The 24,568-nt window shown below is 44.5% G+C and overlaps 1 protein-coding gene across 1 annotated transcript in view; it reads right to left on the bottom strand.

Annotated features, from left to right (window-relative positions):
• FBXW8 (F-box and WD repeat domain containing 8) overlaps window positions 1-24,243 on the bottom strand; it is a 113,615-nt gene extending 89,372 nt beyond the window's left edge. The window contains 3 exon segments of the mRNA XM_034639303.1: window positions 9,974-10,078; window positions 23,842-24,073; window positions 24,075-24,243. Coding sequence (XP_034495194.1) covers window positions 9,974-10,078; window positions 23,842-24,073; window positions 24,075-24,157 — 420 coding nt within the window. The 5' untranslated portion in view covers window positions 24,158-24,243.
• Between the last annotated feature and the right edge of the window lie 325 nt (window positions 24,244-24,568).

Below are 24,568 nucleotides of genomic sequence, written 5' to 3'. Positions count from 1 at the left end.
CGACTAGACTAGTTCCCATACCCCTGATCTCGGAACGTACCCTAATATTTGTGCACATACAGTGTCCCTCTTCAAATGTACTCAGGACAAAACACCACCCCAAATGTGAGCTGTCAAGTGCCATGGACAGAGGAATTTTATCAGACGCTAATTTGCTGCTTCAATTGTTGTAAATACCCCATCATGGCTACTAAACGAACAGTCCACCAAAGCTTCTGAGTCTGTTTATTAACGGTTTAAGGCGAACAAAAATAAATATTACAAACACGCATGGACTCGTCACCCCATTTAATAAGATATTACTAGTAAGTTTGAACTCCTGTGGGTCTCTGGGTCCACACCCTCTCCCCGGCCGCAAGGGTAACCTGGATTTGGTGTCCATCATTCTTCAGAGTTGTTTGTTTTAAGGGGGGGTTGGGGAGAGGGGGAGGCGAGGGGGAGGCGAGGGGAAGAAGGATGGGCAGAGAGAATATTAAGCAGGCTCCACACCCAGCATGGAGCCCCACACAGGGCTTGATCTCACAACTGTGAGATCATGACCTGAGCCAAAAAACTGACTAAGCCACCCAGGTGTCCCCATTCTTCAGAGTTTTTTAAAACAAACTGCAATTAAATTAAAAAAAAAAAAGTCCCCACTTCTTACTTTCACTGTATTGTTTTTTTAAATCTAAGTTCCATTTTAAACCCCAGCTCACTGCACATCATTTTAGAGCATCTTTGAAACCCAATTCTGTCATCTGTTGCATTAGCTACCTATCCCATAAGTCATCTGCAAAATATGGTCTGTGGGTCTTTGCATCTTATTTAAAAAAAAAAAAAGTTAACCAGGATGGGACTGAGGACAGAGCCCATGGCAAACCACTAGAGCCTTCCCCGTCCCACCCCCCCTTCGGCTGACACAGATCCATTAAGCCGCCCACCCTGGGCATGGCCACAGCATCAGTTACAAATCCACTTAACCACACTGTCATCCCACACTTCTCCATCTTAGCCATAAGGGCATCAGGGAAACAAACCCTCATCTGATCACAAGTGGTCAGGCAATAAAGAGCAGGATAACGACTCAGTAACACAGGAGCTCTGGTTCTGACTAGACAGAACACCATGGTTTTATTTTTGGCATGTTTGGGCCGCAGCTGAGCCTACCCCAGACATGAGTGGTGTCTGTCCATCTGTCTGTGCCAGAGTGAGTCTGAGAACTAGGCAATCATGAAGAGCAGACAGGGACAGACCAACATCAGCTGTGATGGAGCCAGGCCACAACTCAAATAGTTCCAGAGCAGAGTACCTCCCTAACAGACCTCTGGAATTCAGGGTTAAAGTAGAAGAGAATCCTACAGGGACCCTAATGGGTCCTCAAAGGCATAAAGTACTCACTAAACCCAGGGCAGCTTACTCTGATCTTGGGACACCATGAGTTTTGGTAAAAATTATGAAATGTAAAATTCTGTAAAAACTATGAAATGGAACTGGATGGAAGGCTCAGAGTAGCTAAGAGATCATCTAATTGGTAGGCTTTATTACACAGACCAGCACTTCCCAAAGCATGTGCAGAACAGGATCTCCTCAGGGGGTTAATAAATTGTCTTAAAAAAAGGATTCCAAGGTCAAATGAGTTTGGGGAACACCGGTTTCAACAAAACCAAGCAGGGTTATTTGCTGAAGAACTTCTGAGAACTTTTTATAGACGGACATGTGTTGTAGATCTCTCGGAAGGACAAGAGATACTGCATTCCCCAAACTTATTTGGCTCCTGAACGCTTCTTGCGAGTGTGGTCTAAAAGCCTTTGTGCTCTGCAGAAGACACTTGAAAGAACAGCAATATGGCCTACTGGTGAACGGATGAAGGTATGTGTTGGACATGAAGACCAGCAATTCTCATCTACCTGCCAAACAGATGCCTTGCGCATGACGCCTCTCCCTCGTGGTAGGGAAGCTACAGGTTGGGTCCCAAGCCCTCTCCCAAGTACTAGGCAATAGCTTTAATTCGGGAGTCCAAAAATTAGCTACAACGTTGTTTTGTACTAAATGGAGCCACTCAATCAGCAGCAACATTTTAAGAAAAGCGAAATCCAAGGCTCGGTGACTACAAACTAGAAGATCCCAATTAAATTAAACATTCTGGATGAGTTTTCATGAGATCCACTAAACTCTACAGTTCTCAGCCACTTTAAAACGGAAACTTTTCAGTGAGACTTTCAAGAAGTCCCAAATATATCAGACCTTGAAAACACTGGAAGCAGAAAACAGATTTTTCTATCAGCTTCAAAGAAAATGCCAAGTCACTTGAAATAACATGATCTGAAATTTGTATAACAGGGTTACAGGATGAAAAATAGAGAACAAAAAGTTGATGTTTCAGTGCATCATTCCCACTGCTAACCCCTAGATCACAGGGCTTATTCTGTGGAAAGTAATATTCAGGATAAAGTTTAAACCCTGGATAACAAACAATAATCTCTTTGAGGGATTTATAAAAGCTAGAGGTGAGAATTACTTCCAAAAAGGGATCAGGACTGTACCTACAATTAGGTATTAAACACAGAAGTGTGCCAACAATTTCTTTGGCAAACTGTAAATGGTGGGTGCCTTTTCTCTCTCCTTTTAAAGGAACACGAAAATGACAGGCCCTAAGAAGGTCTTTTAATCCTGGGGAAAAAAAACCAAAAACCAAAACAAGACCAAGATAAACTTTCACAATTTTAAAGAGTCACATCAAAAGGAAAGCTAATAGTTCTGATTTCTTACATTATATTAAATCTAGCAAGTTTACAAGCCTGAATTTTCCACAAGCCTAATGGTCTTTCTTTAATACACTAGGATTGGAATGGCCCTGCCCAGTAAAAGCCCCACTGAGTGAGCCTCAGCTGTGAGAATTTGCTAATAAAAGTGTCTCCAGCATTTTGCTTTATAGCACCACTGTGAATTGCAGGAAAAAAAAAAAAAAAAAGCGCGCTTGGCTCAAAAACTAGCTTTATTAACTCTGCCTGGATTAGGGTTACCAGTGAGGCCCACAACAGGGGGAAACACATCATTGTTCCAGTTACATGTTCAGAAATCAAGTCTATCTGGAGAGGACATATCACATATAGACAGTTCCACATACACTCATTATCTCGATTTCCTTATTGCCTTTCTCCCCATTCACTCTTGAACCAGCTCACTTTTGCCCCCCACCATGCCATGGATTCTGGTCAAGGTCACCAGTGACCTCCAAGTTGCTAAACCCAACGGTCATTTCTCAGTCCTCCTATTTGACTAACGGTGACACTTAATACCTCTGATCACTTTCTCCTCCTTGTAAAGGTTATGCCTTGGTTCCAGGGGACCATGTGTTCTGGGTTTCTTCCCACATCACAGGGAACACCTTCTCCAACTCCTTGTCCTCACTGTGATAGGGCTCAATCCCTAAATCCCCCTCCATCTACACTCACTTCCCTAATGATCTCATCCAGTATCCTGCTTTAAATACCAATGATATGGGGCACCTGGGGGGCTCAGTCAGTTAAGTGTCCAGCTCTTTGCTCTTGCTTTCAGCTCAGGTCATGATCTCAGGGCTCTGAGATCAAGCCCCACATCGGGATCTGTGCTCAGTGAGGAGTCTACTTGAGGTTCTCTCTCCCTCTGCTCCTTCCCCTCCCCTCAGAAATAAATTTTTTAAAATACAGACATACCACCGATGTCCTGCCAACTCCCAAATTCATATCTCTAGCCTCACATCCCACTACTGATCTTCCCCCAAAACTTTCTCATCTCACTGTCTTCCCTTGTCAGTAACAATCTCGTCTGCTCAGTTGTTCAGGCAAAATACCCCAGAGTCCCTGTTGACTCCTCTTTCTCTCCCTACACCCAGCCCATCAGCAGTCCTGACTCTACCCACTTCTACTGGTTCAATGCACTCCAAGCCACCATCTTCTCTTGTCTGTCTTAGTTCAGTAGTTTTCTCACTGGTCTCCCTGCTGCATCCTTATCCCCCTTCATTCTAGTCTCCACATAGCCCCCAAAATGATCCCTCTCAAAAGGTAAGTCAGACCTGGTCACTTCTCCGCTCAAAACACTTGAATGGCTTCTGACCTCTCTCAGAATAAAAGTTCAAGTTCTTTTAATGGATTTAAGTGCCTTTTCACATTTTAACTATTTTATCTTCCTTTTATCCCGATCTGCTCATTATACCCTCCCTGTATTGGTTTCCTATTGATGCTCTAACGAATTACCACAAACAGTGGCTAAGAACAATATAGATGTATTCTCTTATGATTCTGTAGACCAGAAGTCTAAAAATCAAAGTATAGGTAGCAGGGCTGCATTCCTTCTGGAGGCTTCAGGGAAAAATCTGTTTCCTTCTCTTTTCCAGCTTCTGTAGGCCACCTGACATTCCTCGGCTTTGTGGTCCCTTCCTCCATTTTCATAGCCAGCAACACAGCATCTTACCTTCGACCTCCAGCCTCCCGCTCATAAGTTTTGTAATTACATTGAGCCCCCCTGGATCAGCCAAGATAACCACCCCATCTCAAGATCCTGAACTTCCTCACATCCGCAAAGGCCCATTACCGAAAGAGAGAACACACCCACAGGTTCTGACGACTAGGGCGTGGACATCCTGGGGAAGGGGCATTATTCCATCTACCACATCCTAGGCACTCTGACCTTCCTGCTGGTGCTCAAGCACAACAGGTGCACTCCACCTCTAGGCCTCTGCGCTTACTACTCGCCTCTGCCAGAGACCTGCACAGATCCTTCCTCTTCCTTCAGGTCTTTGCCCAAAGGTCACCCTCTCTGTGTGAGGTCTTCCCTGGCCAAGTCACCTCTGTGTGCTTATATTTTCTCCATAGTACTTTCCACCATCTGGAATACACTCTACTTAACTGGGTGCCTCCTCCACAGAAAGTAAGCTCTGAGAGGTGAGTTTTAGGTTCTGTTCTCTGCTGTACTGTCTAGACAAGTACATGACCCATAGTAGGCCCTATGAATAACTGAAGGAGACGAAAAAGTCCAACTTTTAAAAATTCAACACTTAAAAAAACAGCCTTGCTTTAATTTTCACTGGTCAGCTTCTTGCATGTACTGCCCTCAAGAGGCTTGGACTTTCTTATTAAATACAAGCTCTTGCTTTGTTTTTTCTTATAAACTTTTTAATTATAGACAACTTCAAACACAAAAAATGAAGCGGGCAGTATAAAGAACCTCAAGTCCCCAGGACTCAGTTCAAATAATTATCGATGCTCTGCCATTCTCTTTCACCTAGCTCCCCATCTTTCCTCCCAGAGTGGCTGCTTTTCTGTCACCCATTTCTTAAATAAATGAATCTTTTTAAAAAAAACTTATTTGAGAGAACGTATGAGGGAGCACAAGCCAATGAACAGGAGGGGCAGAGGGAGAGAGAATCTCAAGCAGACTCCCCACCAAGTGCGGAGCCCAACGAGAGGCTCGATCTCATAATCTGGAGACCATGACTGAGCCGAAACAAGAGTCGGACGCTCAACCAACTGTGCCACCCAGGTGTCACCCCCCAACCCCCTTTTTCTTAAAAATTGTTTTAATATTTTTTATTATATACCATACAGTACATCCCTAGTTTTTGATGAAAAGTTCCATGATTCATTACTTGCATATAACACCCAGTGCACCGTTCAATACGTGCCCTCCTTAATACCCACCACCAGCCTATCCCATTCCCCCACCCTCCTCCCCTCTGAAGCCCTCAGTTTGTAGCCACGACAACCTGGTGAATTAAAAGAAAACCCCTGAGGGTGCTGGAGTCCTGGGCAGGCACGTGTCTCCCTTGGAGATGGAGTCCGATGGCAAAGGTGAAAGTGAAGAACGAAAGAAACTCTGCCAGCAGTTACAGGTTTTCAGAGTTAGGTCTGCTATGGGGGGAGGAAATCGATCCAGCAGCACTTGGCTGGGGATTCCCAACTTTAAAGACTTCATGAAGAAGATCTTTAGCTAAATAAAACCTCAGATTTTAGTTGCTCCTATTTGGATATCTAAGATCATAAGATCACATTTTCCTTAAAACCTGAGGTATCCGGGGCACACAGCTGGCTCAGCGCTAAAGAAGCGACTCCTGTCTCAGGGTCATGGGTTCGTACTCCATGTTGGACGTAGAGCCTACTCAAAAACCTGAAATATGGAGGTGCCTGGGTGGCTCAGTTGATTAAGCCTCTGACTCTTGATTTAAGCTCAGGTTTTGAGCTCAGGGTCATGAGTTCAAGCCCTGCATTGGGCTCTACATGCATGGAGCCTACTTAAAAAATTTGAAATATCCTAATCTAATATAGTGGGCTTTAAGCTCTAGATTTGTTTATTTTGGTAACACCTACTTCTTGTTTGCCAATTTCATCATACATCTTAAATTTTTAACCTCCATCTCTACCTTCTTTTTCTCTATTGCTTCCTTTATGCATATTTGTCTACTTTTTACTTGAAAAATGTGACATTGTTACCTATGCAGCTAGATTACTAAAATTACACTTTAGGAAATACACAAATAAAATGTGATAATGAAAATTAAAAAGAAAATTATAGAGATGAAAACAGACTGGTGGTTGTGAGGGCTAGGGATGGGGAGGGGCAGCAGTGGCTGGCCCATAAAAGGTAGCACAAAATATCTTTGCGATGAATGTTGTATACTCTTACTGTGTGGTCACACAAATCCACACCTGTGATAAAACTGGAGAACTAAATACACTCACAAATAAGTGTACATAAAACTGACGGAATCTGAGTTAAGCTTTATGGGCTGTACTAATGTCAGTTTCCTGGCTTTGCTATTACTCTACATGCAAGATATTGCCACTGAAGGAAACTAGGGAAAGAGAACACAAGACCTCTCCATACTATCTTTTGCAACTACCCACGAATTCATAATTATTTTGAAAGTTTTAGAAATGAATGTTAGTAAATCCTAAACCATTACTTCTCAGAATTACAATTCCTATTGTAATATAACAGATTTACTCTTTCCGTTAAAAAAAATTTTGTATTTTGAATTCAACAATTTTGTAATTGTTATCCATTTAAAACACTGTCTTTTAGAGAGCCAGGAATCCTGTAGGCGGGCGTGTGTGTGCACGTGTGCACACACACACAGACAACCATAAAATTATAAGTAGCAAAATGATAAAGCTGTTCAATGAATCGCCCAATGCATAATTTTGCTTACTAAAAGCCACACTGTTTTCAAGACATTTCAGCATGAAACACTCCCACAGGGACACTAAATCCCTCAAGAGACAACTATTGATAGCAAGCAGCTAGAAAGGTCAGCATCAGAAGTACACAAGGATCACAAACAAATGTAGTGGGACTTTAGTTCTGAAAGCTTTAAACCTACAAAGCAGAAAACGAGGGGAGGCAAAAGGAGACAAAGTCAGAGCAAAATCACTCTCTAGCGTACTTTGCGGCATAATTAAATCTCAAGAAGTCCTTCCCAATCCGGGTTCCTTACTGTTAGTTACCAATTTGGCATAAAGATCTAAGCAAACAGGTTTTCTCCAAGGGCACACATATAGTTCATGGTGCCAATTCCACTATAACTGGCCCAATTTCACTACAATCCCAAGGCGGCTTGATTAAAAGAGAAAAGAGAGAGAGAGAGAGAAGGACAGAGCGAGGCCCCTCTAAAATCAAATCATAAAGCAGCAGGACATTCCACTTAACAGAAGGACTTTTTCCCCCGGTTTCAAAAATAAAAACACCACAAGAAACAAATGAAAATGCTACGTATCTTTATTATTTTGTGGTTGTATTTTAATGCTTGAAAAAACAAAGCCAATTCTAAATATCACTGGCCATCCATTGTCATCTTCATGCAAAGGCACTATTAAAAAAAAAAATCCTGGGGGCGCCTGGGTGGCACAGCGGTTAAGCGTCTGCCTTCGGCTCAGGGCGTCATCCCGGCGTTATGGGATCGAGCCCCACATCAGGCTCCTCTGCTATGAGCCTGCTTCTTCCTCTCCCACTCCCCCTGCTTGTGTTCCCTCTCTCGCTGGCTGTTATCTCTGTCGAATAAATAAATAAAATCTTTAAAAAAAAAAAAATCCTGGCTTCATAGACCAGAGCCACCTTAGGGGTTCTGTTTAAGAATATTTTCTATGCTTATATGTGTGCTCTAAAAATTACGTTGAAACGAAAAACAAAAAACAAATCCAACTGGCCAAAGAGGGAAGAATTCTGGTGGACAATTGGACCACTGTGTTGCAAATTAAACCGTTCACACCTGCAGAATAATCTGACCAGCATAACCAATCTATTCTGAAATGCAGCCCCCTTGTACCAAAAGGGGGATCTCTTCTTCCACTAGATCCTATCTTTCACTGATAAACTCTTTGGATGAGAAAACCAGCAGCAGATGTGAAAGCCACATGGCCCTCTACAAAGCAGGACAGCAAAAAGCAGTGTTAAAAGAAAGGATTCCTTAAACAGCAGCTCCCTATCAAGAATGAAGATGTTATCATCTAATGCTGACTTTGTGGAAAGCAGCTAGCTGTTAGACCCTGTTCCAAGACTTCAGCTAACAGCATCAGGCTGATATCCAGGAGTTGGACTCATTTAGATACACCCCTGTTTTCGACTCTTGGGAATAGAGCCAAAGTGTAAAGTTAGAATAGAACAAATCCAATTTCCAAGGGAAAGAAGAAGACAATATAGGTACTTTTGCTTAATGTAACTGATAGGCTCTGAGCACGGTTTACATTTCAGTACATTTCTATTTAGTCAATTTTAGCCTTGGAATAATTTTTTTCCATCATTTCCTGAAGATTCCAGACTCTGCATCAAAAAATATTTGCCAACACCCCCCCACTTAATATTGTGGCAATCGAGAACACTGAAAACCTTTTCAAATTCATATCTAGGTAGAAAATTTTGATTAAGCAAACTGCTTCATATAGTGTAAAACCAGACACTTTTTAAATTGTCCTGTATTTCATGTGATTTCATTGAACTGCCAGAGGTAGCAAGCTCTATAATCTAAATTTGGCTACAGTTTGCACCTCCCCTTTCTTTTAAGGGTGTAGACACATGTGTAAAATGCAGTCTAGAAACCAGGAATAGGAAATGGTAGCCACTAGACAAATTGAGTCTTTGGGAGTTATAGACAATGAATACTCTAGTGTCTTCTGGGGAATATAGTTGTCCATGAAAGCCAAATAGTCAGCAATCATATACTCAACTTACGAGAAATTATACACTTCACCCATTATACTCTTCACCAAAAAGAAGTGAACAAGAAATCTAATTTAATGGCATAAACCCTTGCCTCTCAAAGTGTGGTCAAAGCCACATGGGTAGTACCTGGTTAGAAATGCAGAATATCAGGCCCTACCCCAGACCTCCTAAGTCTGAATTTGCATTTTATCAAGATCTCCTGTGATTCATGTACACAGTCAAGTGTGGCCTGGACGATACGGGCCACCATGTTGCCCCATGGGCATATGCCCCAGAACAAGCAGGAGATGGGTGACACAGATCTGCAATTCTCTCAGGGGGTGTCTGTTCTCACGTGGCTTGCACCTCACTGAGTGGAATTCTAGTGTTTAAAGGCTCATTTGGATGATACGCCTAACACATGACTTCACTGTTTTGTCCCCAGGCTAACCCTCAGCTCCCCACCTAACAACTGGCTTGATTTAACCAAGGGCTGGCATCTTTGCATTAATGGTGAGGATGTTAACAGCTAAGGCTAGCTCTATAAAGGCCGAGCAGAGTTGTCAGCCACAGGTCGACCATAACTCAGACTGCAGGGAGAACAAAGCTCTGGAACAGATGGCCACAAAAAGATAAACACCAAGTGGTGATGTGGAGCCCAATCCTTCCAGCTCAAGGTTGCTTTCCAAGGAAAGTTGCTATACACTTCATTAATTCTTTAAACTCTGCAATTCTGTTAAGTAAATCTCTGTTACCCAAGAGCTGCCTATCCTTGCGTTATAAGCCAAAGGAAATATTGAACGTTAGTTTAATAATCGCTTACCTGTGCGCACCTTCCTAGTTCTTTCCTGTCCAGATACTGAAATATATTGATTGCCAGTTCATAAGGCAGTTGGATATCAAAGAAGGGCACATCATCCATTTCATTCTGAGAAAGAGAAAAGGGAAATAAGTTTACAACTCGGAAGTATGAAAATGCTCCTTTAAAAAATGGCAAGAGATATTCTTGGGTGCAAATGAGAGAGGTGCTGTTGTCCCAGGAGGAGCCAGCCACGCATTCTCACTACTCCACGGAGCAGTCACAGAACCTGAGCCACTATGAATTCACATTGCCACAAGCCCACCCTCCTCACATTCACTCAGAAAATCCACAAGACTATTTCCCATAATGTTTCAAAAAGCAGCAAGGGTGCCTGCTCACAATCTGGGCATACCCCAGGAATCTGTGCAAAGGTTGTGGAAAGCCACTTGGCCTCTGAGGAAAGCTGAGTGGTGGGCAGCTGAGAAAGTGAGCCTTGAAATCAGAGGGGCCACCGGTCCCCTCAGGACAACTCCTCCTACAACCCGACTTGGGAGGGCAGTGAGCCCCCACAGCCAGAGAAATGCTGACCTAGGTCACTAAAGTGTTTTCATCAGGAAAAGAACAGGGCTATGAAGAGGAGCAAGAAGTAAACGAAATGCTGCTCTTGAATGAGGTGAGCACCACCTCCCCTTGGCCACTGGAGAAACACAAGGTTTCCTAATGCACTCGGGGGCCTACACTGGTTAACCTGAGTGAGCCGGTGCAAACAAAGCAGTTCTTCTTCGGTGTCATTTATTAATGTGGAGAAATTAGAGCTCGCCTGCCTCTGGATAAGCAATTAGGGATGAGGTAACAGGCTTTATTTGAGAGATAAGGCTGTCATGACGATCCTGGTTGCACAAAGAAATAGAAGTGTGAAGGAGAAAGAAAGCCAAGTGTGTATGTGCCCCTCAGCCGGTTCCCAAATCCACCAGCTAACGCTCACTTTTGTATGGGTTTCTGCAAAGCTGGGGAAAGAGGGCTGTTTGTCTCAATGGAACTTAATAAAATTCATTTTTGATAAGCTTTGGCTGACATCAGTGACTTACAGGTTGCAAATTATTAATTCACCACTCAAATACAACAGCACCATACTGCAAGGCTGCAGTCTGAAAACTGAAAATAGTCTCAGCATTTTTAAGGGAGCTGTGAGCACTGATTTAGCCTCTACCAAGACCAGGGTAAAGATTTTTCTGGAACAATGTTTCCATTCATCTAGGAGTCTCAGAGTTAAAAGATAATGCAAGGCATAAGAAGGAAATGTATTCAACTTTGCGAAAATAGCGCAAGGCTAAGTATGAGAGCCAGAAAGGATCTCTGGAGGGAAAAAGATCAAGAGTTGACGGTTCTCTGTGGGCAAAGTACAGAATGTTAAATCGGCAGAGAAATGTTGGCCATACAGTAGGGGACAAAAAACAAAAAAAATCTGCAAGTGTAATCAGAAGGCAAAGGGGTCCCTGCCCCCAAAAATAATGGAAAGTCTTAGTCTAATGTCAGGCTAGGTACCCTTTTACAACTCATTGGCTTCACTCACGGAGGAAAAGAGGCAGCACTTTCTCACTTGGTCCAGATAGAACCTGAGACTCCTTAACACAATCAGGGCAGGGGAGGGGGGTGTCACCCACCAGCAGCTGAGGAAAGCCACACACAAAACCAGACTATCGTGTGTGACCTTTCTCTTTTGGATTATTTGACTATGATGAGGTGAAGAAGCCTACTTTACCAGCATGGTAGAGAAATAAGAATGTTCCGTATCCTCATACAAGCAGAATGAGGGCAAAGAAAAGCCTGCACTAGTGCAAAGTGAACTCAGATCTAGCTTTTACACTGTTTGGGACACCAGGCTTTGCTTTCTTCAATCAGTCCCCGCTTTAGGACTATCAACTAGTTTCTGGACGTGACACTACTATAACGAAGCAAGAGAAATCACCTTTATTTCTAGTTATTCTGGTGTAGAAAAGTCACATTTGCGGTGACAGAAGCCTTCCCTGTTTTGCCCATTCGGATGGCCGATTCTCTATTCTCATCTTGGAACACAGTGCCTCTACCCCAGCAGAACCACAACCCTGCCACCATCCTCTTTGATCCCAACCACCATGACCGGTGGGCTGGACGTTCAGAACAAAGATGCAAACTGATAATCCTGGTTCTGCCACCTGACTAGCCATGTGACCAGGCTAAATATCCAAGTCTCTGCTTCCTCATCTGTGAAAGAGAATGCATACCTACTCAAAGGGTAGTTGCAAGAATAAAATGAAATAATACATGGAAAGCGCATGGGGCAAGTACCAGGGCAAAGCACAAAATAACTGATACTGCTATAGTCTTTCCCGGAGTGGCACGTCGGCTCCCTTTTCTTCCTCCCTCCAACAAATATTTGTTGATTAGGTCCACATTCCAGGTGACTCCTCTATCAGCTTGTTTACACGGTTCTGTCTCCCCTTGTCCTACCACAAGCAGCGGATAGCTGGTGACAGCAGAGAGGGGGTGGCACGGTAAATGCAGTTCCTCAGGAGTCTGAACAATGGGAGTGTCCATACCATAGGTTTTTTTTGAAACAACTTTTCAAAGAGAGTCATCAATTTTAAGAGGCTATACCATGGTGACTAAAGAAGGATTTGTTCTAGTGCACAGTGGAGGAAAAGGATGCAGCCACCAGGGGGGCAAATGACCAGTCGGTGGGGGGGGTTGTGGCCCCCATACCAACAAATGATCACAAATGCCATGATTGTCTCATTGTTAATGTACCAGTTGTGATGGATCTTGAGAATTTTTAAGTTCTGGGGGACAACAACTATTTCAAAGCATTGAATTATGTGAACACCAACATTACAAAGCCAAACTTTTACATCATTATGCCCTTAGAATTACTACATCTAAACTCCAAAATGATTGTTGATCCCTAACAAATCAAGTTCCAGACTCCTATAAATGACCTTCCCTGTTGCTACCACTGGTTGGGGAATGGCAGGGGGAAAAAAGAAACCCATGTGTTAAAGGAAGGTCCACATCTTCAGACCTATGTAGACCTCCAAGGTCAGGAAACCAAAGGCTGAAGTTTCATGCTGCACACGTGGAATCTCTTCAGCAAGACCTGTGATCACTGGTTCTTACAGCAGATGCTGCAGTGGATCACTCTGATTCCCCCACTGGGTCCATGACACTCATTGCCCCGAATGCTCAGAATGCTGCCTGCTCTTGGGTCATTGGCTCAGCTTGAGAGCTGAGCCCCTTCCTAGGCACTAGCCTTGGTCAAACAAGCTACCTCGTCCAAGGTTACATCCTCTACTGGAGGGCAGCCTGCACATCCAGTGGTCAGTCAATACCTATGTCCAAAGGCTTGCTCCCTTGCCTCAATTTGGGACTTTTTGGGAAAGCCAACCTGCTAACCCACCTGCAGGCAAATCTCCATCCCAGAGCCTGATTTCCTGAAGCAGTGGATGTGTTGAATATAGGACTGTCCTGCATCACGGTCCCAAAGGTTCTGATGCACGACTCTGGAGAGTCTAGCTAACCTACTTCCCTTTCCTCCACTCAAGGAGCGGGAATGACGTTAGAGTGACAGGATTAAATCAAGACACAGAGCAAACTAGATTCAAAGTTAAATAAGTCATTCATAAACTTCACTTTGTTTTTAGTAACAGATCACTTGAGAAACACCTTATAAAAGATTTGAGAGTCAGGAGCATGTTTGACCCTGTGGTTGAAAATATAATTCTCGTGCAGGTACCCAGGTTTGACAAGGGTGTGGAGCCACATCCTGGACGGAGGTGCTAGCCCAATAACCACGCAAACGTGAAGAGCAGGGCTTGAGTACTCCCACTTGGCCCTTCCCGCAGCTCATAAAAAGAAGTAAACAATACCAGCTGCTGCAAGTGTGCAGAGAAGTTCCTTATCATCTAAAGGCTGCTATCTGACTTCCACCTAGGCCATTCTGAAGCACAAAGCCATCTGAAAAGTTCTAGGCCACGTGAACCAATTCTGTATTTATGGATTTAAAAACATGGAAACGGACAAGTGGACATTTCAGAAACAAAGATATTCCAAGAATGAAGGAAAGAAATTAGACACTGGAAATATTAACATAGGGAAACCTGGTCACACTATAAAAATATCAAAAGGACTACAATGTTTAGAGAGAATCACTTTCCATTAATTTTATGGCCCAAGCAATGTGAGACTGGCCAATAAGGCTACAGAAAACCAACACACTAAAGTATTAACATGGCTTCAAATGTGAGGAAAAACACCGTTTTGATAAAATACAACCGCGCCTTTAATTTTTCAGTGGCTCAAATATTGATTCTTTACCACTATGGTGACTCTTGTCCTGTATTATACAACAAGACTATCTATGGAGTTAAAAAATCCCCCAATTGCCTGTTACCCCAATTTTTCAGGGGTGAGGCTCAAGCATGTCTTCCTCAGGCACACTAGAAATCGAGGACCACAACCCTAAATCATAGGTGGAATAAAAAAAAAAAAAGCAAAACATAAAAAAAAAAAAAAACACCACACAAACCCCACAAAGGGGTCATGTTACTTTGTTAATTCAAAGTCAGTGAATACTAGATTTTCCCAAAGTCTGCTGGACTTACTCCAAAAATGCTAAAAGAAATTGCGAATAGATCCATCCCCAGGGAGGCTGATTTGTACTCCTATGTGCTAATGTAAGACTAATTCTGTAAATGGATTGGTTTTGTGCCTTAGTGTTAGAAATTTAATCTTTCTGCTCTTGTTTGTAGAAGCAGGGATAATTACTAAGAGCCAAATCAGTGAAAAGTGAAGAAACGGCCTCAAGGTTTGTTCCCAATGTACATCTCCAGGACAAACAGAACATGAAAGCTCTCTCTAGGTGGGGTTTTAAGAAACCGAGAAAAGCACCTTGAACATACAATAGACACGCAATAGTATTTCTGCTGTATCTGTGGCTGAAAGGAGACTGTTTTCTAAAGGAATTTATCTCAATTCTCTACATACTGCCAACACGGGGTAAAGTAGACCCCCACCATCTCAATCAGAAAAAATGAATTCCAGTTTCACCTGGGTCTCAAGAAAAAAAAAAAAACTGGTTGATTGGGGGAGCAAAAAAAGTCTGAAACACTCAAGATAAATAGGCATTCATTCACAATCCCAAATTCGTCTCAAAATACGTATTTTTTTAAAAAATGACAGAAGAGCCCCAAAATGTTAACAGCATAGCCTCTGAGCAATGGCATTACCAGATTTTTTTTTTCTTCTGAATTCCTTAAGTATTTTTACCGTAAGTAGGGGATATTTTCACAGACACAGAAGAGCAAAACATTTTTGAAATAAGGTGTTTTATGTTCAAAACGCTATCTGAAATCAGGGCCATTCCAGACGCCAGGGGGGAGAAGAGGTGCTGTTGGCAAATGTGTAAGAAATGAGGTCTATGCTGAAAGAGCTAAAATCTTTTCTAGAGATAAGTCATCATCACATAAAACAGCATAAAGACGGGAGACTACAAAATGCAACATACACAGTCCCGTAAGGTATCCCAAAGTTCATTAGTAAGTCAGCTATTTAGAACTTGGAAATCATTTCTGCAGAGAAGCAATGCTGTGAAGAGTGAAGCTCCAAAACAGTCCACAAAAAGCCAAGTTATCGCTTCACATTTAACCTAATCTCTGNCTGTGCCTTGTGATAAAAAAAAAAAAAAAAAAAAAAGCAAAAACTATGTGGTAAGTTTCTGTAGATTGCTTGCGTGGATGATATAACACTATACAATCTAACCAGCACAGTGCCTTGCACACAGTGGATGCACAATAAATGTACACTTTTTTTAAAAAAAAGTTTTATTTGTGAGAGAGAGAGAGAGAGAGCAAGTACAAGCATGGAGAGCGGGAGGTGGAAGCAGGCTTCCCGCTAAGGGACCCGATGCAATACTCCATCCCAGGACCCTAGGATCATGACCTGAGCTGAAGGCAGACACTTAACCATCTGAGCCACCCAGGTGTCCCTTTTTGTTTTTAAAAACAGGCTTTCCAATTTCAAGAACCATTCTCATTCACCACCTACTGGTGGGATTGCTTGGGCACTTTGTCAAGGAATGGAGGCCCAAAACGCCCATCTAAAGGACTGGGGGTGAGTGCTGGGTGTGACAGTGAAAGCAGTCGGTGTGAGGCAGAAGACGCTGGCCCTCTGCCTTCAAAATCCCTTTTAGTTTAAACTGGGATCAGAGCTTAAGGACCCAGAAAAGAGGTAAGGCAGGTGAAGGGGGTGCTCCTGAGTCAGAAGCCTGGACCTGTGTGGGTATGGGTTTATTTGTGAAAAGAGTGAACAGTTTCATGTCAAGGGTCCTAAACACATTCCTATCATCAGGATCACCTATAGAATTTGTAAAGCCCCGTGTAAAACAAAACAGGGGGGCCCCTTGTTTAAAAAAGGATAAAGAATTTTACGTCCCATGGGTCACACAGGCCCACAAGGCCAGCGGGCCCTGGCCAGCACAGAACGGGCACATTTGCTGTTCTCTGACTAGATCCCCCTCCCCCAGATCTCTGCACGCTTGCCTCCTTATCTCCTTCCATGAAGGCCTTCTCGAACAGCACTATTTAAAATTATAGCCTCTCCCCCAACACATACACACTACCCCTTCTATCTACTGTGTCTTCTCCAGACCATTACCTGAAAACGATTTGTCTACCTCCCTCCAGAATTTAAGTTCTGTAAGGGCACAGATCTTTTCTGTCTTGTTCGCTGCTACAGCCTCAGAGTCTAGAACAGTACCTAGAACTAAAAAGCCATTTAATCAATATTTGTGGAATGAATGACGCCCAAGCTGCTTCAACCAGCAGAAGCTTCCAATGAAGAGATGGCGACCTAAGTTACAAGTTGTTCTGGTATACATAGAGAGCATTTCAAAATGTGCCTAAGTAGAGACCTGCTAATTCATAACAGGAAAAAAGTGAATCACCCTGAGAGTGAGAACTTTCCACGGAGGAAAAGGAAGAAGGAAGAGAACTCAGAGCTGGAGGGATTGGGGGTGGGGGGGTGTAGTTAACATAAGAGACAGATTTCAAGTTGATCATTAAAGAGAAGGCAGAGGACAGCAAAGAGGAAGGCAAGTTGGGCCAGCTAAGCCAGTTCATGAGTTCACATTTTACCGTTTGCTGTAGTTCATATTAGCAAGTTTCCTCACTCATCTCTAACTTAAAAACAGAAGTAAGTTACACCATCAAATTGACCTTATTTGACAGCACAAATGCAGGTTCTGACAAATTAAATACTGACATAGTGGACAATGCATGTTAGTCAGCCCTAAGAAAACTTTATCAGGCCTGAAAACCCAAATCCTAACTGGAGGGATGTTTATAACACTGCTGTTGGGAGCAGTAATTCTGCCTATCTCAACTCCACAAATGTCAATAGGGCCCCTACTGCTTGGAGTGCTATAGGTAAGGGAGCAAGGGAAAGACAGGAGACCCTGCCCTCCAGGGACTCCCCATCCCAGGAGTAGGGCAGCAAGGGGCTTATCAGTGATAAACCTTAGCAAAGAGCAAGTGAGTATAGTGAACTCTACACAATACTACAACAAGAATAGGACCAGTTTTAATTTATTGGCTGGTTACTGTATGCCAGGCTTTGTGCTAGGAACATTCCATGCTTTATTTCACGGTCTCTTCACAAGACAGACATTAGCATCATCCTCATTTTTGGTAAGTAAGGCAGGATAAGTTACCTTGCCCAAGGTCAAACAGCTAGTTAAGCAGGGTCTCAATTTGAACTTGAGTCTGCCTAACTCGAGCCTAGACTCCTAACTAGGAGTTATTTTGCTTCCATTAACATCCTTTTAGTTAAAAGAAGGATTGTGGGCTTCTGAGGTCAGGGACTATGTCCATTCTGTTTACTACAGATTCCCCAGCACCCAGCTGATGAATAAATATGGTTGATTAGAAAACACACACATTCCCATCGTTAGGGCTGCTTCAAACACCCACTGAAGGTGGACATCTGTTGTTCCTGTCGTTTCCTGCTCAACACGCACTCCCTCTACTTTTATGGAAACCACCCACTCATACTCTCAATCACCTTGGTTTAATGAGACTGACACCTCCCCCTTTATCAGGAGTGGGAGTGGATATAAGCCTGGCCAACCTGAGTCAGTGACTGGCCCAAGGATGAACACATAACCCACTCTGGACCCATGGGAATTTAAGTTCATAACTTCTGCTACAGAGGACAGATGCTGTCTTTCTCCTGGCTGGAAACAGACAGAAAGACTGGAGGGTGCCTTGGTGGCTCAGTCGGTTAAGCAGCTGCCTTCTGCTCAGGTCATGATCCCAGAGTGAGTCCTGAGTCAGGCTCCCTGCTCCACAGGGAGTCTGCTTCTCCCTCTGCTCCTCCCCCCACTCATTCTCAGATAAAAATCTAAAAAAACAACAACAACAACAACAAAAAACAACCCAGAGCTGCTGGTAGCCATTTTAACCCAAAGAGGGGGGTCTGCCTGTGAATAAAGACAGCAAAAGGAAAGCAGGATGAGAACACGGAGAGATTTCTAGTTGCAGGATTTAAGCACCCACACCCGGAATCTTCAGTAGATTCCAGTTTGGGCTTAAGCCAGTTTGAGTGGGGTGCTGATTGCTTGCGGCTGGGAGTCCTGATCCACCACCTAAATAAAAGGGGGACCTTGCAACTGGACAGCACACATACCAAGCAAAGAAAGCAGCACACTTGCCATGATGCTCAAGTGCCCCCTGCCCCACCTCGGAGAAGCGGCAGTTATAGAGAGAAGGAAATGTAAGAAGAAACATGCCTACTGCCTCTGAAAATCTGCCTGGGTCTATAGAAATTCTTTCACAAGTTAAAACCATATACTAAAAAGACAGTGTAGGTGCCCCCACTCACCACCTAAAACCACACAGCTTCTCAGCACTACTCTTAAAACTTCCCAAGAAGAGTCACTTCTAAGTTTTCATCTCAGCTGGGCTTGTCCATCGAAGGTCTGGCCTGCACCCAGCTGGAGGACACCCCAACCCAGTGCTGTTCACCTAGGCCTCGAAAGGCAAATTAACACCTGACGGCCAACTTACTAGCTGGATCTCACTGTAGGGAGGATACTGCAGGCTCGGAGGTGAAAGAGGTTGCAAACACAACACAACAGGACACACTGGCACAACAGAGCACACCAAGGGCTGGAGGGGAATCACCCAAAAGAGAGGGAATGTTGGGAGGTGGGACCAGATTTGTATTTCTCCCTCATGTCAAGTGGATCAGACTGTCAGAGTTTCTGTGAAGTCTCAGGTGGAACACAATTTTCCTTCTTGGGAGTCAGCCATGGATCAAATAAGGATTCTTGGGAAAACAAACTCAAGATTACAAACTCATGATCCAAGGCAGACCTGGCCCACAGATTTCGTTTAACCCCCAGTGTTAGTACTTAAAAATATTTTTTTTCTTGCATTAGTTAGCAACAATTAAAAATGGGAGGAATTAAGGGCACCTCGGTGGCTCAGCCAATTAAGCATCTGCCTTCGGCTCAGGTCATGATCCTGGGATCCAGCCCTGCATTGGGCTCCCTGCTTAGCGGGGAGCCTGCTTCTCCCTCTCCTGATCCCCCCTCTCCTGCTCCCCCTGCTTGTATGCTTGCTCTGTGTCAAATAAAATCTTAAAAAAAAAGGGGGGGGGAATTTGAGTGATAGATGGTATTAACGGCCACTATTTTGTTCATTCCTCCCTGTACCCAGGCAGTGGGTGAGTCCACCCTAACTCTAGGCTTGGCCATCTGGCTTGCTCTGGCAGATGTGGACAGTAACAAACACAACCTGGGCAGACTCTGAAAGCACTTGGGCATTAGAGCTTGCCCTCCCTGCCACTTTCGTAGCCCTGAGAAAGGCCCATTCAGAACTCACCTGTTGGATGATGAGACATACAGCAAGCACACACACACCCCCAGAAACCAGCCAGCCCCCAGAAGCAGGCTGCCTAGTTGACCAGCAGCTAACCTCAGACATCTGAGTGAACCCACCCAGGTCCAGCCCAAACTACCACCCTGCAAAATGCTGCACTCAATAGTGGTGGGTTAATTTTGAGAGAGAGAAAGAGAGAGAGCGCGCGCGTGAGCAGGAACATGCACACGAGCTGAAGGAGGGCCAGAGGGAGAGGGAGAAGCAGATTCCCCGCTGAGCAGGGAACCCAACCCTGGGATCATGACCTGAACCGAAGGCAGACACTTAACCGACTGAGCCACCCAGGCACCCCTAAATGGTGTTTTAAGCCAAAGTCCTGGGTGTTTTCTGTGTGGCAAAAACTGATGGAGTCCACATAAAAACAAACATTCCCAATTACAAAACAAAAACCTAAAGACTCTGCCACACTGGGACCACATTCCTACAAGGCAACAACCAGCTGACATGGGCAGTGACTGCCCCGTTAGCCCACCTACCATGTGTGTCCTCCAATTTATCACCTTCTCATCTTGCCCATGCTGAAGTCGAGTTCAGTTGCCATAGGTCATCTCAGTTAGATGCTGTTATATTTGCGGCAAAGAAAAATGTGAAATACTGTACTCTACATACTTGAGTTACTAGCAGGTAGGAAAGCCATTATAACCACCATGGAAAACTGTTAGGATCTACTAAGGCTGAACATCTACACACTTATGACCCAGCAATTCCACAGCTACCTATATACCTAAGAAAAATAAGTCCACAGGTTCCAAAATATGTGCAAAGCGTTCACAGCACTATGCCCAATAGTCCCAAAGCAGCTGTTAAAACTAGTTATCAGGAATGTCCGGGGTGCCTGAGTGGCTCAGTCAGTTAAGCATCTGCCTTCAGCTCAGGTCATGATCTCAGGATCCTGGATCAAGCCCCACTTCGGGCTCCCTGCTCAGCAGGGAATCTGCTTCTCCCCCATCTTCCCCCTCTCATGGTGTGCACGCTCTCAAATCTTTAGAAAAGTTTAAAAAAAAAAAAAAGGAATGTCCATCAACAGAATAAAACGTGACATTCACAGAGATGAATCTCACACATGTCAGCACCCAGACACAAGCAAGTACATGCTGTATGATTCCACTTATAGTTCAAAAACAGACAAAATTAAAATAAGGTGTTAGAAGTCAGGTGAGAACACATGGGGGTTCTGACAAGCTGAGAACGCTGTTCTGAAATCTGGGTGCTATTTACATGGATGTGTACACTGGTGAAAACTCACCAACCTGGACATTTATGATTTTATACAGGGTTTGATTTAAAGAAACTTTTAAAAATAGAAAAATAAGACCAAGAGGGCAGGGTTTCAAAAAAAAAAAAGTTAAGTATTTTTAGGGATATCATGAAGGCAATTTCTACACTACCTGTCATGTTTAATATTTAACGTGACAAAAAGTATAATAGCCATCATAGGGCACCCAGCTGGCTCAGTCAGTGGAGCATGTGACTCTTGATCTCAGGGTTGTGAGTTCAAGCCCCAAGTTGGGTGTAGAGAGTACTTAAAAAAGAAATGATAAACATGAGTTAAAGCACTGCAGATGTATGGCTGGAATCTGGGAAGACACTTAACACCTGATGAACCAGGAAGGAGGACAGAATGAGCCACTCTGAGCCCACCTCACTCATTTGCATGATCTGCCTGACCTCTGGGCTCTGGGGCTTACAACCACTGACATGGGAATCCAAGCCTTTTCTGTAAAAGTTACCATCGTTTGTCACACCTAGGACAGTGAGTAGGTTGATTGCCTCTAAAAACAAAACAAAAAATCAATTACTTTCTTAACGCTCATCTGTCAAATGGGGCGAATAGCAGCCACTGGAGAGGGTTGTTAATAGAACTGAAGATAAGGTCTTGAAACCCTTAATGCAGTACCAAGGAGATTGAGAGTAATTTTATTTATAGCCGTGTTGACGATTGCAAAGTACTAAAAAAAAATTTTTTTTAAAGGCCCCAAATGTTGGATACTGTTCATAGGATGCAGAGCCCAGCAGCACCTAACGTGGTGATGCTGCAGACAGGGGAGATCATGGGCACGCATTCCAGAGCAGGCTTTTCCTAACTCTAATCTGATGTGCCTCTTGGATCCTACGGTAGGCAGGCCTCTTCCATTTCTAGAAGACTTCATTTAGGGCTCCACTATTTTTGGTTTCAATGTCAGCCCTCAGGAGTATTAGGACCAAAAAGCCTTGAAGAGTCAAGACAGCAAGCCAAAGGAAGCTGTACAGCAGAGAACAAGGTCTCAAATTTGCTTGACCATCCCAACCACGACATGTCTAAGTGCTTCCTCAGGATATTAAGCAGATCTAGGGACACACCAGAACCCATCTTTTAATAAGGCTTAAGGGGATTTTTACACCAAGTTCGCAAACTACCTGGTAAAATTTACAGTCCAACAGACCTGGATCCAAATTCAACCTGCAGAACTTACCAGCTAAGCATCCCTGGGGGCAGTTATAGAAAAACCTCTTTGAATATCCTCATTCATAAAAGGAGACCAACAATATGGACTTCCCAGGATTGTTGTGAAGCCTGAAGACACTGCCACACTTAGCAGGTTGGATTTTCTCCGTGAGGCTCCAAGTACGCCTTTGTCCTAACAATCCACTTTGCTGTTTCCCTCTACCACTGTGAGCCGGTCTTGCCTTAGCCTACTAATCTACTTCCATGGGAGTAACTTCTGCATAGATCTGGACCCGCCTGAGCAACTTATCCGGTGCTAAGCCACCTTCCCAAGGCATTGAAAGATTTTTACATCCGCCAGACCTCCTCAGTGATGACCCACTTTTCACAGAAGCAGACATGATGCCAGCACGAATTTTCACACATATAATTATCACATTAAATGAGTTTATTATACACATGCACAGAAAAAGGTTCTAACCCTAGAAGTAGGCCAGAAACTTGATGGAAACTTCTATAGCTATTAGTGTTGTTTGAATAAAACTACATGTGAAATAAGCCATTATTTCTGGAAACAACTTGCTAATTATAGAATTACTCTCAACTGGGAAGCTGTAGAAGCCTTCTTTAAGCCTAATTTAAATCGAACCAGGGGCACGTGGGTGGCTCAGTCATTACAGCAGATGACCCTCTGACTTTTGACCTGGGCTCAGGTCACGGGATTTAGTCCAGCATGGGGCTCCATGCTCCCTGGCGCTGCAGGGGGGCGGGGGGTCTGCTTGAGGATTCTCTCCCTCTGCCCCTCCCCACTCTCTAAAATAAACCATTAAAACCTGCTGTATTGTCCTACCCCTTAACCATGGATGTGTTTTAGATGATCCTGACTGTGCCAACTTCGTAAAAAGAATTTGGGGGGGGGGTCCTCCAGATTCTCTAAACGATCCATGCTCATGAAGTGATAAGAACCTCCATGCTAATGATAGTGCCCAAAGGATTTTGCTTTCCCTGGTTTTTGAATACATGCAGTTGGAAAAGGNAAAAAAAAAAAAAAAAAAAAAACAACCACACACACCCAAAACTGAGTAGTACAAACATTATACAGAATAAAGTTAAAATTGCTTCCTATCCCTGTCCTAAGAAGGCAAACCTTGTTAGAAGGGTTCAAGAGCCAGATTTCTCAAACTGATACTGACATTTTGGGCTAGATAATGTTTTCTGGGTACTGTCCATGCACTGTAGGATGTTCAGGAGTAACCCAACTTCTGCCCACTAGACTCCAGTAGCAACTCCCCCAACCCAGTGGTGGCATCCTAAAAAGGTCTGCAGACACTGCCAAGATGCGGGAACAAAGTCACCCCAGGGTGGGAAGCACCCCTTCCAGAGACACTCTATGCCTGCAAAGACATAGGGTGGCACACACTTTCCGATTCATGTCGAGTGGGGGGGAGGGCTGAGGCAGGTCCGGACCTCGGCAGGAGGCGACGGCCACTCACCAGGTCTCGGATGAGCTGGTCCACCAGCTGCTCCCCGCCCCCAGCGCCCTCGCGAGCCGGAGGGGAGCGGGAACGGCTCGCCGCGTCCTGCCTCTCGGCCCGGGTCGCCCGCGCCGCCGGGGGCCGCCCCGCACCCTCCAAGAGGCCCTGTGCCAGCGCCAGGTACCCCGAGGCCTGCTCGCCGCGCCCCGGGGCCACTTCGGCCCGCCGCGGCCGCCTCTCGGCAGCTTCGGCGCCGCCGCTTTCTGAGAGCCTGGGCCTGCGCCAGCTCCTCCTGCCAGCGCCGGCGGAACTCGTCCAGGCTGTGGTCGTCCATCGCCGCCGGTCCGGCCCCCCGCGTCCTCCTCGGCCCGCCGGCCGCCACGGGACAGTCCCTCCGCGGGAAGTGTCCGCCGCGGCCGGAAACCCGCGCCTCAGCCGCACTCGGGTTCCGGGTGGGCGGCCCCGCCCCCGGCGCGCCTCTCCAGCGGTTCCCCGCTTGACTTGGCGCCAAGCACCGTTTCTTGGGTCAAAATAGGCCACTGGTTAAATAAATTTTGCCCCGTTAGAGTGTAAGAAAGATCCTAACTAGAACGTCAGCAACTGAAGAGCTGAGACGGGATCTGTTTGTCCATTGCTAGGTCTTTAGCCCTCAAAACAGTGCCTGGGACATAGGAGCTGCTCTATACGTAATGAATCCATGAAATACTGTGTAGCTATTAAATATTACATGTAGAAAATTTAATCA

This window comes from Ailuropoda melanoleuca, chromosome 12 (assembly GCF_002007445.2).
Source record: "Ailuropoda melanoleuca isolate Jingjing chromosome 12, ASM200744v2, whole genome shotgun sequence".
NCBI lineage: Eukaryota > Metazoa > Chordata > Mammalia > Carnivora > Ursidae > Ailuropoda > Ailuropoda melanoleuca.
Note: the sequence above shows the minus strand (reverse complement) of the source record. Positions and strands in the feature narration are given on the sequence as shown.